We start from the raw sequence: 17,423 nt of genomic DNA, 5'->3' as shown, positions 1-17,423 counted from the left end.
TTTTATTTCACTTACAGATTTAACCAGTTCAATCGTCTAACATCTTTTTTCTTGCATGCAATATAAGTATTAATAATAAAGTTGGCCGTCCTATTATTGACGTCTGTAATGTTGTGTCTCTAATGATAGTAGCTAGATAAAATGAAATATACATATCTTTCGTTATGCATTGTTTTGCTGTTTTAAGTTATAAACTTTCCATTTTAAATTATAGATACGCCACAGACATTCTAAGCTCTGAGGATTTTTATATCGTAACTATATACTTCCATGTTATTCTTTTTTAGTTATAGTTATAAAGTTATTATAAGTTATAAAACAATGCGTGTACCCAAAGGGCCATTCAATTTTTCGTTGGTAAAACTTTGTTTTTGGCACAGAAAATGTCAATATCTTCATCTATTCAACACTTAACTCACTTTAGATTTCCAATTTTGGATTTCCAATCGTTTGAAATCGAATTTTGGATTTTTTCAATTTTGGATTTTTCAATTTCGAATTTTGGATTTTTTCAATTTTGGATTTTTAATTTTTCAATTTCGAATTTTTTAATTTCGTTTTTTTTAATTTTGGATTTCTTCAAATTTGGATTTCTGACTATTTTCAATGTTTAATATATTTTTTCAACTTTCTGTATTCTTTATTTCGACATTTTTTTATTTTTCGGGATTTTCATTTTGTTATATTTTTATCTTGACGAGTATTTCCGTACTGTCCTTTTTTCCTCTTCCTGTGTACCATTTTTTCACCAGACACTGTCTGAACCTATTCTAGCCAAACACTGGGCCTAACATAAAAAACAATACTCCACCTCATGGCACACCATATAAGGCGTTAATGTTCTTTTTTTAAATTGTTGTCGGGAATCCACGCGAATTCTGCCAATAAAAGGCGCATCATGGCACATTGTTCCAACACAACACAGTCTGATGAAGCCATGGATCCAATGTTTACCTTTCGTATTGATGGTGAAAGAGGCATGGATAGGACTTTAAGAAGATTGCAAGTAACAGTAGAACAACTCGCAATGATATTTAAGGTGAAATAATCTGTCATGTAATGTGGCTTACTAACTGAACTTAACTTTCCTCTCCCATACTCAAACTATGTTATAGCTTCAGGCGGATACAGTATATCTTACTGAAGATTTCGGTAACTCTGAGTTTCCGAACGAGGACGGCACCTTCCAGTGTTTGTCACAGGCTGTCGAAGGAACACTATACACAGTAGAAGGAGAAAGTATTGTAAATGCGCAGCATATAGATGCTCCATCCCCACAGTTTGGGATTTTTCGAACTCAAGCGAGAAGAAGCGCACCTGGGTAAAACATCTTTTTACATAGTACACATTTTTTTACATAAGAACAAACCATATAAAAACATAAGGCATTGAATAACAATTTAAAACAAGTTAGAACATTTTGAGTTTTAAATGGGTTTCTAATTCTTAAAAATAGTGTTGAAATAATCAAGAGCTCTTTAAATAATTATTCACTTTGTTGTTCTAAGAGGCGAACGTCTAAAAAAAATTTAGCGTTTTTTTTAAAGAACCCTTTAATTGTGAGTTATCTGCAATAATTCTGAACATATTTTTGCCAAGCGATAAGTAATTCTCCTTTTAAAAGATTATTTCTTTATATGGTGATTTTGCCTTTTATAGCTTTCTGTTTTTACATGTAGCTACACTTCTTCCACTACGACAACTTCGGCAACGAGAAAACGAAGTTACGCTTCACCGGAGACGTTTTTGTTGAAGCTCATATTGGCGGAACCCAAGGGCAAAAAAATAAGTAATTATTTATGACTAATTATTTGTGAGATTTTTAACGCTAACAGTTGTAAAGCAAATTATTGTCTTAAGCTGAGAATCATCATGTGAGAATGGTGTATGCACAAATTAACGAAGAGAACGCAAATGTGAGAAGCATAACTAGTGCTGCAATGAACATGTTCAACGATACAAACATAGTACTATTACAATCAAATCTTCTGAAGTATGAAGATTCACTGGCAACAAGAGGTATAGTCTTACTTTCTCAATTTTCTTTGATAATTTTTCTGAACTATTGTATTGTTTCTATTAAAGAAAAATCTTCTTTCAACAGGCGTGTCGTTTTGGAAATGCAATTCACGGAAAGTATTCTGCGTGTCAACAATCTTTGTACGCTCACACAGTACCTCCAACACTAATTACACAACTGCAACGCCACAGCCAGGTGACATATTGTAACTAGAACTCCTGGGGCTTTTTTTTACTACGACGTATTGGATTTAAAATATTTTAACTTTAATTTTTAGATGACATCTTATCAAACTGGAAGAAATAAGGACGTCTATGAAGTCTATGGTGGTTGTAGAGTGTCGCAGTGAAGATGCAGAAGCGTTTAGGAGATCGTTACAAATGCACCAAATAAAAGCCCCTTTGGTTGATGCGTTTCAATGTCTCGTTTGCAACGATTTGGCTACACCACCAATTAATTAAATCGTCCTGCTGCAGGCAAATTCTCGGTTGTGCGAACTGCATTTTGGAATGGGCAGTAAACGAGGAGCGGTGCCCACACTGTCGTTCCAGTGATATGAATGCTTATACTGTAGAAAATTTAAATTGTATTTTAGAAGTCCTTAGAAATATTATATTGGATAACTGAAAATCTATTGTTTTTACGTAATGTTAAAATTTCATAGGTAATAAAAACACGTTATTGTATCTAAGAACAAGCGATATAAGAAAATAATAGTTACTCCTTTATTGGTAGAATTTTGAAAATGAGTTTTAAATCCATTCTTACCTGGCTAAAAATATCATGCTTATAAAAAATGTACCTTTTCAGTAAAAAAAGTCGGCAAAAATAGAAAGTCGGCAAAAATATTATTCACTTAGACAAAATTTAATCACTTTTTGCTGACTAAATTTTGAATTTAGTTTTTTTTGCCGACTCAATTTTTAAATTTAGTCACTAATAAAGAATAATTGCATACAACTGATAAAAATTAGCAACAAGAAAAAAAAACGGCAAAAAGGTGGTTGGAAAAAAAGTTGGGTCGGCAAAAAATATTAGTCACCTAGGCAAAGCTTTGCCGACTTTTTGTAAAGAACATAAGTAAAATATTTTAAGTTCTGAAATGCGGAAATTAAAATCGTCCCAATTAATTCTAAAAAATCAGCGTATCTAAGGAAACGTGCATTTTCTAAACAGATATTCGCCACTTTGATAGCACATTCGGAATAATTTATTCGGGCTTGTGTGGCATGCTTTTTTATTATGTCGTAGAAAAACATTCATACAGCTAAAAAAATATTTGTTACATTAAAATATGCCTAACCAAACAGACATCTGGAAATTTTAAGGTTGATTTGCAGACTTCCATTTCATTTGCAAATACTTTGAGCATAAACATTGGAAGTCTGGATGATTTTCGTTATAATATAATTCCTCATTCTAGCACAAAATAATATCAAAACGATAAACATTTCAATAATTTCAAGTGTTTGATTCGTTGAACAACTCGTAGTTCCTTTCAGTTAACCCCATTATAAAAAAACACAAAGCAAAAATTATGTTCAGTGCTAACTCGTGAAGTAATGAAGATTTTGAAAAAATACATTTCTAAATTGACCGGATTCTTGTTGACAAGCATTTTTTCCACATCTTAAAAAATAAAATAGCAGTAAATTTTCAGTCTTGCCATTGTTCCCATTTTTTGATTACTCTTTCAGCAATTATCAGCATTGTTCTTATGAACGAGTATAGCTGTTCTAAAATAATTGTTTTTTTAGTAATTTTCTTAACACATGGGAGCAGGGTAGAGGAAGATTGAAATACAAAGAAATATTTTTCACAGTTATAATGTAATCCTTAGTTGTAATGTACGTGCTAAGTTAGTAAAATACAGTAGAGCTTCTCGGAATTGCCAATTGTTGCATTCGCTAGAAATCCAAAAAGGTCAGAAATACTATAGCGGCCTTCAAACTCTCGTATTCTTTCTGATAAAAAGCTTGGTGAATTGAAAAGTGGATTGACCGCAAACACACTATCACTGTTAATGGTCGATTCAGGGTAAGACTGCATGTAAAGTAATTTAGCTCCTAATCCATTTGGTACAACTTTCGCCATCAGGGGTAAGCTCCCATTACTTCTGGTTTTAATTACTGACGGCACGCTTCTGCCTAAAAAAATAATAAAAGGGTGACCGACTATTTCTGTTATGACGGGGTAGCAACGAGTGGGAAACTGTGTTTTTATTTCAGCTAAAATTATATATATTTAAAAAGGTACATATCAACCGAAACACTCAAATGTTGTGGTCGCTTTGTTTGATTTACGAGATACTGCATACCTGTACTAAAACGCTCCACCATGTGACACTGTTGTTCTTATTAGGCGCTCCACTGGGCATTCAAAGCCAGACCGTACACCTGTGGCTTAACCCCTGTTGTTAGTTTTACTGAGTCTTGTGACTTGTCTTGATGTCTATTGATATATCCAATAGCGCAGCATCCCTTTTGAGAGAAAGTAGTATCGATTGTAAAACTTCGTTCGCGGTCCCCTTTTGCGTGTAACAAAGATAGGGTAGCAGCGGCGCTATTGAATAGTGTATTTTTTTTAGCCTACCTGTAGACCAGACGCGCTTCACATCTCCGATCGATTTTTTTACACTGGTGTTTTAGATTTTCTGAATATTGTACGCCTGCACATTAACGGCTTGCTTCCCAGAAGAAGTTAACAATGTTTTTGTTCCCATTTAAACGACTAAGACGAAGTGCACAGTTTATGAGTAGGCTAGAGTAAAAATAATACTTCTGGCTGCATTTCCAACCTCGTTTCTAGAGCTTTTTTATTTTGACCTACACGTTTATTTTTTTATAAGAAACCTAAGCATTTGGTTGAACCTGGAGTTTCTTAAAATACTGATAACTTGAGCCTGGATTGTTTCTTAATTTTCCTTATTTGAGCCTGAAAAGTTTCTTTAAAAAATATTTTATTTACAATGGTTTGTGGTATGATTTATGAACGACATAAGCTATGTTCGCACAGTATCATATGGAAGTTCATTCCTTTGTTTCTTATTTCTGACATTACATTAGTTTGTTATAAATAGATGCATATTTAAACATCCAATTTATAAAAACTCTTTTTATTCTGTTTCCTCCCTTTTTCTATTATATGTATAAGTTTCTTAATCTTGGAGATTTTCTAAGCATGCTTAAGTTTCTTAAAATTTAAAGAACGAGTATGGCTGCGTTTCTTTATCCGTCTTATATCTAGCCGTCATTTTCAAAATTTACATTTGGCTTAGCCAAGAAGAATGATTTGATCCATTTACGAACGTTCATAAATTAAGGTGCATCCTAAATGCAAAACAGTTTGCGTACGTATAACCGTTTGATTTCTCTCGCAGCGCAGATGTCTTCTTGTTGTAATTTTGAATCATAGCTAACCTAAATTTCATAAACTTATTTTCTCTATAAGAACAATTTTATAAGAACAATAATAACCTTAAAAATTGCTGAACAATAAAATAAAAACAATATAAAATCAATGGCAAGGCTGAAGATTTGCCGATTTTTTTCCTTTCTCTGAAAAACAACATGGGAAATATCTTTTAACGTAGAATTTTGCACTGAATCAATAACAAATTCGTAAACCGTATACTTATAAATTTCAAGTCTAAAAAATTTGTATTATACTGTAAAAGTCCAGGCTAAACAAGGTCATATATCAACAAGAGACAAAACTGTATTTTTTTTCATCAATAGGACACAATGTTTAGTTATAATGTTCAGTATTCGAAGTAATTTTCGCAAGAATTCAAGGACCACCAAATTTAGTTCCACTGTATCGAATGGATGGCATTCAGCACCTACATGGAACTGATTCATCGATATTCACAACTATGTAGGTGTAAAAGGAGCGTTTTTGCAAGGGGTATTCGCATTTACAGGTGTGCAGGGGTACGTTTAGGTACGTGGTAAAAGAGCGTTGTGAACATCGATGTGCGCACAATAATTACAACTGTGCTTTCCGATAGCTTACAGAATTCAAGGAAGAACTGGTGAGCAGCGGGTTTGAGTTGTGTTATGCAGCATGTTTTCCATTGAGCCCTGACGTGTCCCAGAACGAACATATCTTCCTCTTTTGTCAGAAAATTGCGATGACCAGGCAAGTCTACGTTTTAAAGAATACACTTTTCGTTTAATATCGTACTTTTTGTTTAAAATAAAACTTATATAACCTCAGTTAAAATTGAAACTTGTGTTGTTAGACCAGTTGATGAAATGGAGCTAAATTTTAAGCATACAAACATACAAAGATCTATTAGTGGCATTAAATTTCTGATACTGCCAGTTCCAAATAAATACTGAGAGGTAGACTGAAATTACAAACCGAAGATCAAAGAGTAATGCTAAACTTACTGTGTGAAACTTACCGCTTTGATACTAGTGTTTTGGCATGCTTTGTTAATGCAAGGACATTAAGCTTAACGTGGCATTTGTGGCTACGAAGTGCGTTAAGTTTAACACAGCTTAGGCTTCTTCTGCATTAATTCTTAACGATCAACAATCAAGAAGGGAATCAGTTTTATTCTGAACTCATTCTTAGCGCAAGCATTTTTTCTTAGTTGCGAAAGTTTTTAATTTTTTAAAGAATTCTGTTTAAAAGAACAAAAACAGCTTTCACCCTACGATCACAAAATAAGAACAAGAAGCCCTGGGGGCTCTAAGAATTTCCGCTCGCTACCAAAATATTTGCTGACAACCTGCTAGGCGTTGTATTATCATGTTAAACATTCGAAGAGGTTTGGTGCATGAAGCTCTGAAGATAAAGCACACAAGTGACATTATATCTTACAGCAAACGCAAACAAAACGAAACGTGTCATAATAAACTCACATTTTAAAAGAAATTGCTAACAAAAAATATAGCCTATCATTCATGGTTAAAAGTCTTGCGATTGAAACGTTTATGGTCTTAAACGGCATTTAGTTGACAAAAAATCAAAATTTTGATGTCGCCATCATGTTCAGCATACTTTTTTTATTAACGGTGCCAAGTTTGACCGAAAATGAAGTGGTGTTAATTTTTGGACCAATTTTGGCCTAAAATGATATTTAGGTAACAAGAAATCAAAATTTTGATGTCACCATCATGTTCAGCATACTTTATTTGTTACCTGTGTCAAATTTTGTCGAAAATAAAGTAGTTTTAATTTCTGGACGAATTTTGGCCTAAAATGACATTTAGGTGAAAAAAATCAAAATTATGATGTCACATGTTCAGCATACTTTATTTGTTAACCGTGTCAAATTTTGTCGAAAATAAAGTAGTTTTAATTTTTGGACCAATTTTGGCCTAAAATAACATTTAGGTGACAAAAATCAAAATTATGATGTCACCATTATGTTCAGCATACTTTTTTTGTTAACCGTGCCAAATTTTGTCGAAAACAAATACCAATTTTGGCCTGAAACGTCATTTAGATGACTTCCCAGTACTTAGGGAGCTCGGGTACGAAGTTTAAATTCGTGACGTTGCAATTGACCATTTGGGACAGGGTAAGTTTTGTTTGTTTTGATTTTGCATCGAACTGCGCATGCTCAGATACAAGTCGCCGTCGAATTTGCCGCTCAATTCCCTTCGCGAAAATCCCAGGGTCGATTTTTCTCAAAAAATGCTCCCAAAGAAAACAACGACGGTTTTAAAGAATTTCCTACGCCTTCGGGCGCGAAAATTTAATTACAAAAAAGCTTACCTCTTCGAAGTTTATTAAGAGCGTTTTTTTAGAACACTTTAAATGCTACAAATTTAAACAGTATTTTTAAACAGAACTCTTATTTATCACTACCACTGTCAACATAAAATTGTTGCTCATTAAAAACACTCGCATTGCGTGGTAGCTTCCAAGTATCTTATGTTATATGACTGCTCGTTTAAACGCTTATGTTCACCTAAATGTATTTGTCACTAACATTAAAAGTATGTACAGATTATTTACGGTCGCCACCATATTCCATATTCCACTGACATTTAGGGGGCGTTAAGGACGCGTTAAGAAAAGGTTAACTCTATTAGGATCAGCATATTCCAAATTTATTGTGGCCAGAGCGGGGATGATTCCGCTTTCTCTCCATGACACTTTTTTGGCTTTTTAAAATGGAATTAAACTTGGCTTATACTTAATATACGTCATAAAGGGAACAAAATGGCAGCACGTGTTTAAAAGATTTTTTTCTCTTGATAAATTAAAATTGCGATGTTGGTTCAAGTTCTAACTATAACTCTGACGAAAATTATTTTACTTTCCCAAATCTACGGGCTTCAGAAAATGTAAATTTTCTTTAACTCTTTGTTTGCCAAAGAGTTAATGAAAAAAAAGCAGACATCCTATATTTTTTAATTACACTTGGTATTTAGCCATACATACAAAGCTCCTAAGTCATTGTCTATTTGCGAACACTTAGGATAAGGTGGGGATAAGGAGAATAAGTAATTTTCCCATAAGAATGAAACGCAAATATGTTATCAATAATCATTTTACAACTATTACGTAAGCTTTTTTAGAAATCTTAAGAAAGTCCAACCACAAAAATCTCATCTTAATCCAATTGCAGTTCCAAGTGCTGGATATGTGGCATGTAACCATCGATCACTGGATGTGTAGGTTCCACAGCCGCCATAATGCATTTCAGTGAAGAAGAAATAATTTAAAGGCAGGCGGCGTCCTGAAGGAGGTCGTATTGCGTTCTTCCTCCAATTAACTGCAACCCCTTGGCGCTCATAAATCAAATTACTTTTGTGATATGAAGAGGGAATTTTTTCAAACGGGTTTTGAAAAAAGGCGAAATAACTTCTGTCATTGCGGTCACAATTTCGAAATGTTACAGGCTTTCCATTCACTTTGATACCTTCTGTATGACGAAACCTGCTCCGAGAATTTGGCAGAGTATCCAAATAAATATATGGACCAATCCTCCAATTCAACGGCTTTTCTGTGCCAGTATGCTTGCTTAGATGAACACGCAATCCACCAGTTGACCTGTATTGACTGATAACTGTATAGGGCTGTGTACCATCGGGTTTTGAAATTCGGAGAAGCACATCATTACGTCTCCTGAATAAGCATCTGATGTCAGCGTTGGTTAATCTCGCCAGTAGAGAATTGGAAATAAAAGTATATCCACCATGATTGATACCCATCTCACAAAACACTCTTCTCAAGCCCGATGGTAAGTAAACAGAATACATACCGCTCGTGGTATGCCCATGACGTCGTATGTCACGACAGGTATAGCAGCTTCGTCTGGCGTCCTAAATAAAAATATCCGTTAAAATGCAGTGTTTGCTCCTTTTATTAATAACCCAAAAGCCCAAAATATTGCATTTCGCTAACTAACATTTGTACATCCAACAAACGGTTTTTCCGAAACATTTTGCTTAATACGTTATTTGTCGCAAAATGGATTTCCTGAGTCAATTTTGCTTCTTCAAGCAACCGTTTTTTACATCATTAACTGAGATTTCCTTTAACTTTTTTTCTGCCAACATGCGTATGTGTGGAATTATGTCATTAGGTGATTAATAATAAAATCATGTAAGAATCTTTTTTTTAAAGGAATATTAGTAAAATTCTATAAAAAAGACATATAAAAATAAATCTGGTTGATAAATCTATGACAAGCAAGAAGAGTTTCATAATTATGTCTCTCTTCAGATAGGTGAAGTACTTACTACATCTGCAAACAAACCAACCAAAAGCAGAATTATAAGTTCTTTCATCTTGCAAGATTTCTTTCTTGAACACCTTCGTTCAGCAACTGCAGTAATGTTCTCTGAATTTATTTGTGAAGCTCTTTTTTATATGCGTCACAAAGTTTTGGTTTCGCATCCTATTATCGTTATCGGTGTTTATTCACCGCACAGTTTCTACTTTGTGGGGATAAAAATATTTTTTAGATTAGTTACGTGCATGTGAAACATGCTGTGTTGTTTAGTTACACAGGATTTTTTATCAGCTGTCCAATAACAATGAAGTTGGAGTTTGGAGTCTCAAGAAATCTTTCGATCCAATGATTGTATTGCAGACTGTATTGTAATTAGTTTGATGCGTTCTCAGAACAGATGTCAATTTTATATCGTCATATTTTTTTGTAATGGGATTCCACACATTGGATAAGGAGGAAGGAAGACAAGGGAATACAACTAGGGAGAAATCGTAAACTGACTAAAACAGCAATTTTTTATTAATATCGGAAAGTTTAGAGCTTCCTAAAACTTGTTCGAATGGTTCAGTCCAATTTTTCATTTCCACCAGACAATGTCAATCAATTCGACAAATTTTATTTAAATGAAAACCCGACTTATGTCCGCAGGTGATTTCACAGCAGTTATCTTATAACTAACCGTGTACGCTATTGCGAAATCCTCACTCTCTTTTATTCAAAGCAAAATGCCGATAACAGTTTCGTGTCATATTCTCAGTAATCAAAACAAATAATGTATCCGAACTAAACCTCGCGGTCTTGCCAGAGTTTCTTTCAATTTCACGTGTTTTGATTATCTGTTTTTCTTATCAGCCTTTGATCTGTTGATATTTTTTAAGTTGAAGGAAAAGAAGTGGCAAGTTTCGTTCAATGTGTATATTTCCAAAGTATATTTGCTGTAGACAGTACTTCTTTTAAGAAATAAATTATATAGCTGTCTAGATTTTATTTTTGTCTGATACCTGTGTTGATACTGACTGTAAACAATTGTAAGTTTTCGTTCAATATAATTTTGCATGATTTATATGATTATTTTACTTTGCTGAACTTCCCACAGATCATAAAACATAACCTTTTTAAATCTAAACACAGGGAGCAAAGTCATTGACCTGCATTCATTTAACTTTGCGTTTAAGAAAGATGAAAAAATCAATATCTTGGCACCTAAAACTGTCATCGATATCGCCAGTGCTCTTATAGAAAAAACAATCGCAGCAGGTTCTGTGCATTTAAGAAGAAAAAATTAAAAAACAGTAAGATTAGCGACGTTGGTCGACGAGAATGAAATCCCGTATCAGTGTGGGGAGACTTGAACAAAAAAATCTTCTTCAACTTCCCTAATCTTCTGGTAGAACATTATTTTAGTGTTTGGTTGGCCAAAACCTCATCAACCACAGTTGGGTAATTGGACAATATGCCAAACATAGATTGGTCAAAATTTGATATTGTTGACTAAACAACGAAATTGTGTTGCCTGATAAACCAATTTGTAAAGGTTAATTCTTACGTCACTTGCATTAATGCAAATTGTAACTACAAAGTCGTCCTATTTCATGGCGAGAATAAAGTCAGTTTTATTTACATTGGTTGCAAGAGCAAAATGTTATTTAAATGATGCCCGCTTCTTGGTAATAAGTGATCAAGGAAATCATTAAATATGGTGACTGGAAGAAATAACAAGAAATGGAATTTAGTTTTCTGATACCAGAGAAGTACAAAACTATCATAGCTTACAATTGACAAATTTAAATGGTTGTATGAAAATGATTTGATACAATACACATATCTATTTAAGATGGAAATTACACGGTTTCACGTCAAAATAAATTAGTGATTGATAGTTTTAATTTTGCGCAGTGACCAGCGAGTGTTTAGTTTGCTAGGTTTAAAAAAATGCAGGACTGGTAGGAGAAGGTTAAACAACGTGAGTCACGTGCATAAAAAAATATTGATTGTTTTTTTTATTTAAAACTCTAAGCTTTTAACTCTTAATTTTTTTATTCTCGAAGTAAATTAAATATTAAAACGTATTAATATTGCTTATAGTTGTTAAAACAACAAATTAAATATTTAGATAAAATTCCTACATAGCATAGAGTGTAAGTTTCATTGGAATATAATTTCATTTATTTCAGAAACAGACGTAATTAAACATTAATTTTTCTTTGTATACATCTAAAATATTTCTTATGGAATACCAAGTTAAACATCTCTTTTATTCGTTTGGTATTTTAATTTTCTGACACCCAAAAAAGCCAACCTCGTGACCACGAATTTTTAGGCTTTTTATATTTATATGACCTGCACAAGGCCCTACCCCTAGCCGGTATGTGACGAATTGATTGGCCGTAAAAACTCGCATAATCAAAACGCGCCCAACGAGTTATATTAAAGGGAAAATTATGTGACAAAAAAAACTTTGAAAAAAATGTTGGTTGTTGAAGGTGTGGCGTTTGGTTTGGTGTTTGATGTCTTCTTAATTTGGAATTTTATATAAAAACAATAAATATTTTTGATTTCAAACGTAAACAAAAATATAGTAAAAGTTATTCAGACAGTATTTTACCAACACAAAGTTTAAAAAGGATTGTTGAAAACAGGTTGAAGCATTGGAGATGATGCCTATTTCTATAGTCCACCAGAAACATGATGCAGAAGAAAAAATATTTTACTTGTGCTGTTAAAAATCACATTTCTGCCTTTAGCGCTACTAAAATTGTCACTGCTCGAGATCATAACATTTAATTATTAATTTTTTGTTGTTCTCAACTGCCAATGTATATTTTAAACGTGCGCGTTGGAAGGACGAGGCAATAATTATTTTTGAAGTACCCACTTTACGTGGATATTTTGTATTGATAATGGTAGTTTTGTACTCCTCTGAAACCAAATTAGTTGTAGTCTATAATTTAATTAACTCTCTAATTTAAAACCTTATCTGTAGGCGGCATGTTAATCAGGATGTTTAGAAGCAAGCTTCAGAGTCTAAAGTCCAACTTCTTGTTGATAAGGAAGTCTCTAAAATGGAGTCAAAAGTGAAAAAAAGCAAGTTATAAGAATCTGGCGGTCCACATGGTGCAGGATAAAATATAACGCCTAATAGTCTATTAACATGCAGCTTCGGCTAGCAGGAAGATCGAGTGAGCGCAGAACGGTATAAGTTTAACATAGAACTAAGTATGAAATAGTTACATAGGGGAATACTTATCACAGCACATCCATATTTCATCCTTAACACCGAATGCTTCGTCCCTATCAGATCTCTCATCATGACAGGCGAGTATAATGCGTGTAACTCATATTGAAGAATAACTACCTTGTTCATTACTAGCTCACTACCTGGCAGTGAGCTGGATTTTCTGATAAAAATGAAATACGAATGTGCTATGATAGGTATTCATCTATGTATACACACCATCCGGATAAACTATCTGAGTTCATCACTAGCATATTGCCGCACGTATTGTAGTGGGTTATTCTGCGACTCCAAGTTCTGGGGACCGCGGATCAAATCCCGCTCACTGCCAGACAGTATGCTAGTGATGAATAAAGTAGTTCTTCTTAAATATACACAATAGTTGTTGTTTCGTTTAATTATGTCCCAACTTATCACATTCCCTGTGCATTCACAAGGCATTCTGTCCCTGTTGTTGAAATTAATTAATTTGTATTGTGAGATTTTTTTAGAATACATTATGTGCACAAATAAAATAAACTTGAATATCTTGGTACTTTCCGTAATCACCGCCATTTATGTTACTTCAACAGCACGTTTATTTTCTATTAAATTTGGTGAACTTATAATGTTTGCCACAAATTTTCAACTCATTAAATTTGTAATTTATCATCTTAGTAATTATTGAAATGCAATCTCGTCTTACTACACCTACTGTTAGACATATTACGAAAAAAAATACAGTCGGATTTAATTTAGAATCACGTGTATTGCTCAATCAAGAATGCGTAATCAAAAACTTGTGAGGGAGATAAAACATGGAATTACAGAGGTGGCAAGCATAAGCAGTGGGTTCACAAAAAAAAATCCCTATAAAGTGTAATTATTACAAGCTCGTGAGCTTGTATTAAAACGCAAATGTGTCCTACAAGAATGGAAATTTTTGCCTCTCTGAGCACCGACACGGGAGTCGTCGTGTGTTCGAATCTCATCTTGGTAACTATTTTACTTTTTTTTCTTTTTTCTTTTTTAAAAAGATAAGACAAGTGTTCAAAACACTTGTTTAACTAACTAGTAAATAAAGGTGTTTCCACCAAACTTTTTAAAAGTGAATGTAGGCAGAATTAACTGAATTAATGAATTTCGCAAATTTTGGGGTTTGTGGGTTTGTGGTCTTTCTTCTTCCTGTCAGTCGGTTCACCCAAGACGGACCCATCGAAAATTAAAAGTTCGAGGAATTTTCCGTTCAGGAAGGTCTAACAAATCAATTTTGAAAAATAAGTGTTTAACAAATATTATTGCGTATCTGAATAGTAAAATATGTCGTGTCTAACTTCGTAACAAAAATCCCAATTTGATAGACAGCTTTTTGTAAACTTTATTCGCCAGGTTGTTTGCGTATATCATACGTCTTGTTATTGATTAAAGAAAAAATAACGAAGCATAATGCATCTATTATATTTCATATCGAAAAATTAAATCCTGTAAAGTATGGTAATTTTAAGCTTAACAAATTAATTGTGTGTCAGTATAAAACGCCCATAACAAATATTTGAAAAGAAACTAAAACGTTTTATGACGCACGGACGGTTTTATGACTTCACAAAACTGAGTCATAGTTGGAACTCCTTGCGTGTTGTTATATTACATGGTAAATGGTTTACTTTCGCAGGTTTTAATAACTTTAATTACTTTTTATTGAAATTTGACGGCTTGAACAGTAGTTTAGCAGCATGGTTTTTTTACAGGTTCCCCAAATGAAAGTAAATAAAATGAGGATGCTAAATAAAAACAAACAAATCTTAATAAACAAAGTAAGAGGTTTTTTACAAGAGAGGTCTGGCGGGACAATATTCAGGAAGGGGACGTGGGTGAAAAACATTTTGTTCCGCCTTTACGCTAAAAAACGTTCGCCAGGATGTTTTTCTGTGACACGAAGGTAATTGTAATATAAATATCAATGAGAGCGGTAACCCGGCAGCGTAACAGCTTCTACGATAGATAGAGATGTAGAACGAATGTTTTATAATAATTAAGTCAGGAAATGAATGATGTCAACTATAGAGTATCAACAAAAATTTTTTTAGAAAAAACAATGTTTGTAAAAAGTATAAATGTTATTATGCAAATTATTTGCAATGTTTTGTTATTATGATATTATTAAGATCGATATAAACGTCGTTTAAAATAGTACTTTTTATATTTCAGGATTCCAAACGAACTTGCTACACCTGTCGCGAATTACAACGTCATGGGCATACCACGAGCGGTGTGTATTCTATTTACTTACCATCGGGCTTGAAAAAAGTGTTTTGTGAGATGGGTATCAATCATGGTTGATATACTTTTATTTCTAATTCTCTACTGCCGAGATTAACCAACGCAGACATCAAGATGTTTATTTAATAGACGTAGTGATGTATTACTGCGAATCTCAAAACCTGATGTTACACAACCATACACCATTATTACCCAATATAGACAGACAGGTGGGTTACGCGTCTACCTAAGTAGTCACAATGCAACTCATGGCCCGTTAAATAAGCATATGGGTAGTTATATTCATATAGACGCCCTTCCGCATTCCAGTCATCGGCAAGGGCAGAAAGAAGGTATCAAAGTGAATGGAAAAGCAGTAACATTTAGATATTGTGGCAATTACCACGAAGACAGAAGCTACTTTGCATTTTTCCAAAACCTGCTTGAAAAAATTCCGTCCCCTTATCACAATAGAACGTTGGTTTATGAGCGCGGCGGACTTGCAGTTAATTGAAGGAAAAATGCAATTCGACCTCCCTCAGGACGCCGCTTGGCTATCAATTATTTCTTTTTTACTGAAATATTTTACGGTGGGTGTGGAGCCTACACATCCAGTGATCGATGGTTGCATGCAACATATCCAGCGCTTGGTACTGCAATTGGATTGAGATGAGATTTGTATCGCTGGAACTCATTTTGATTTTGTTCGTAGCATTTTTAAATAACCATAACGATTGTAAAACAACTTTTTATAACATACTTACTTTCGAGATTATCGGATAACTACTTATCCTCTTTCTCTCCACGTTGTTTTTAGTTGACATACGTCAGATGGTGTATACAGGATGTGAGCAAGAGGTCTTGATCGGTAACATCTGATTGCATCCCAGAATTTACTTTAAACTTACTGACTTTTAATCAATAGGGTGTAGACTAATGTAAAAAAATATAACATTACACCACCAGCAGGTAGATAGTTATGTCTTTTCCCGTAAAGCGACATTAGTGAAATATGTAATATTCGTTTTATTTAGCTTGGCCCGTTCTTGCGCTCATTTTACGTCAAAGCACGCATAATTAGGCCAGGGCGGTGTAAAATACACCTTCGCATATTCTCTGCATTTTCGCTTGATATCTACGTTCTTCGATCTCATTTCTGGTTGAGGAAGCATACTTAATCGAGGCGATGGTACATAGCCTCCATTAAGTATGACATAGCATACAGACATAGCATACAGAACAACTGGTTGATTGCGCGTTCACCTGAGTAAGCACACTGGCACAGTAAAATCATTTTACTGGTAAATTGTTCCGTATATAAATTTGGATACTGTTCTCAAAACGGACTTTTTGAAGGTATTGTTGGAGGTATCAAAATAAATTAAACTCTGTAACATTTCGCAATTGTGGAGCCAATGACAGAAGAATTTTTAAACCGTGCATTTGAAAACATTCCATCTTATCATAAAAGTTATTTGATTTTCGAGCACCAAGGAGTTGAAATTAATTGGATAAAAGAGCAACACACACCCTCCTTCGGGACGTCGCCCTACGTTTAATTATTTTTTCTTCACTGAAATCAGTTACGGTGGCTCTCGAACGTACACGTCCAGTGACAAATGGATGAAAAAGACATATACAGCACTTGGTTCTGCTAATGGACTCAGATGAGATTTATGTCGCCGGAACTCATTAAATTTGTGTCAACGAGCTTTATGTTATTGTTATGATTCCTAGATAGAAGAACTTGATAACAAGTTGTGTTTAAAATGTTCATTATATTGTGAATACAAGCTGTGATAATCTTTTTATATTCAAAGTAGTCCTACGGTCGCCGGCATGACAGTCTCGAGTAGGACATTCTGTTCGGTAAAATACTAACTTGTGTAACGAAGCAAGGGAATGCTAAACTATAAGATAAGATAAATAATACAAATTTATTTAACGTCAATTTCACAATGGGTAAATATCAGTTCTTCAACAAAATCTGTTTTTAACACGGATTTCAAAGGAGAAGTTGGTTAGCCGTTAAACATGTGTAATTAAAACTGACGACTCATTAAAAATAAGCAAGTAATTTTTTTAAAATAAAATTTTTGATGCTATGCGCAAAAACGACATCTCCAGAAAAGATTTGGAATGGCTCTCAATATTTGAGGCGCAAAGTGAAGGCTATTTTTTTATTAAATAAGGCAAATATAAGAAAAATTAAGTATGACGAGATAACATGT

At 33.9% G+C, this 17,423-nt stretch overlaps 1 protein-coding gene and 1 long non-coding RNA gene across 2 annotated transcripts; one reads left to right on the top strand and one right to left on the bottom strand.

Moving 5' to 3' along the window:
• The first annotated feature begins 1,890 nt into the window (after positions 1 to 1,890).
• LOC130622935 (uncharacterized) lies at positions 1,891 to 4,663 on the top strand. The gene is made up of 3 exons (XR_008981117.1): positions 1,891 to 2,019; positions 2,105 to 2,215; positions 2,298 to 4,663. It is a non-coding gene; the product is annotated as an uncharacterized LOC130622935 (long non-coding RNA).
• A 3,833-nt stretch (positions 4,664 to 8,496) lies between these two features.
• On the bottom strand, positions 8,497 to 9,882 carry LOC130622934 (uncharacterized). The gene is made up of 2 exons (XM_057438393.1): positions 9,727 to 9,882; positions 8,497 to 9,306 (listed from the first exon to the last, which is right to left on the bottom strand). The coding sequence occupies exons 1-2, from the start codon at positions 9,772 to 9,774 to the stop codon at positions 8,590 to 8,592; spliced, it is 765 nt and encodes a 254-aa protein (XP_057294376.1). The 5' UTR covers positions 9,775 to 9,882; the 3' UTR covers positions 8,497 to 8,589.
• Positions 9,883 to 17,423: the final 7,541 nt, after the last annotated feature.

This window comes from Hydractinia symbiolongicarpus, chromosome 13 (genome assembly GCF_029227915.1).
Source record: "Hydractinia symbiolongicarpus strain clone_291-10 chromosome 13, HSymV2.1, whole genome shotgun sequence".
Lineage (NCBI taxonomy): Eukaryota > Metazoa > Cnidaria > Hydrozoa > Anthoathecata > Hydractiniidae > Hydractinia > Hydractinia symbiolongicarpus.
The sequence above is the reverse complement of the archived record's forward strand: the minus strand, read 5'-3'. Positions and strand labels throughout refer to the sequence as shown.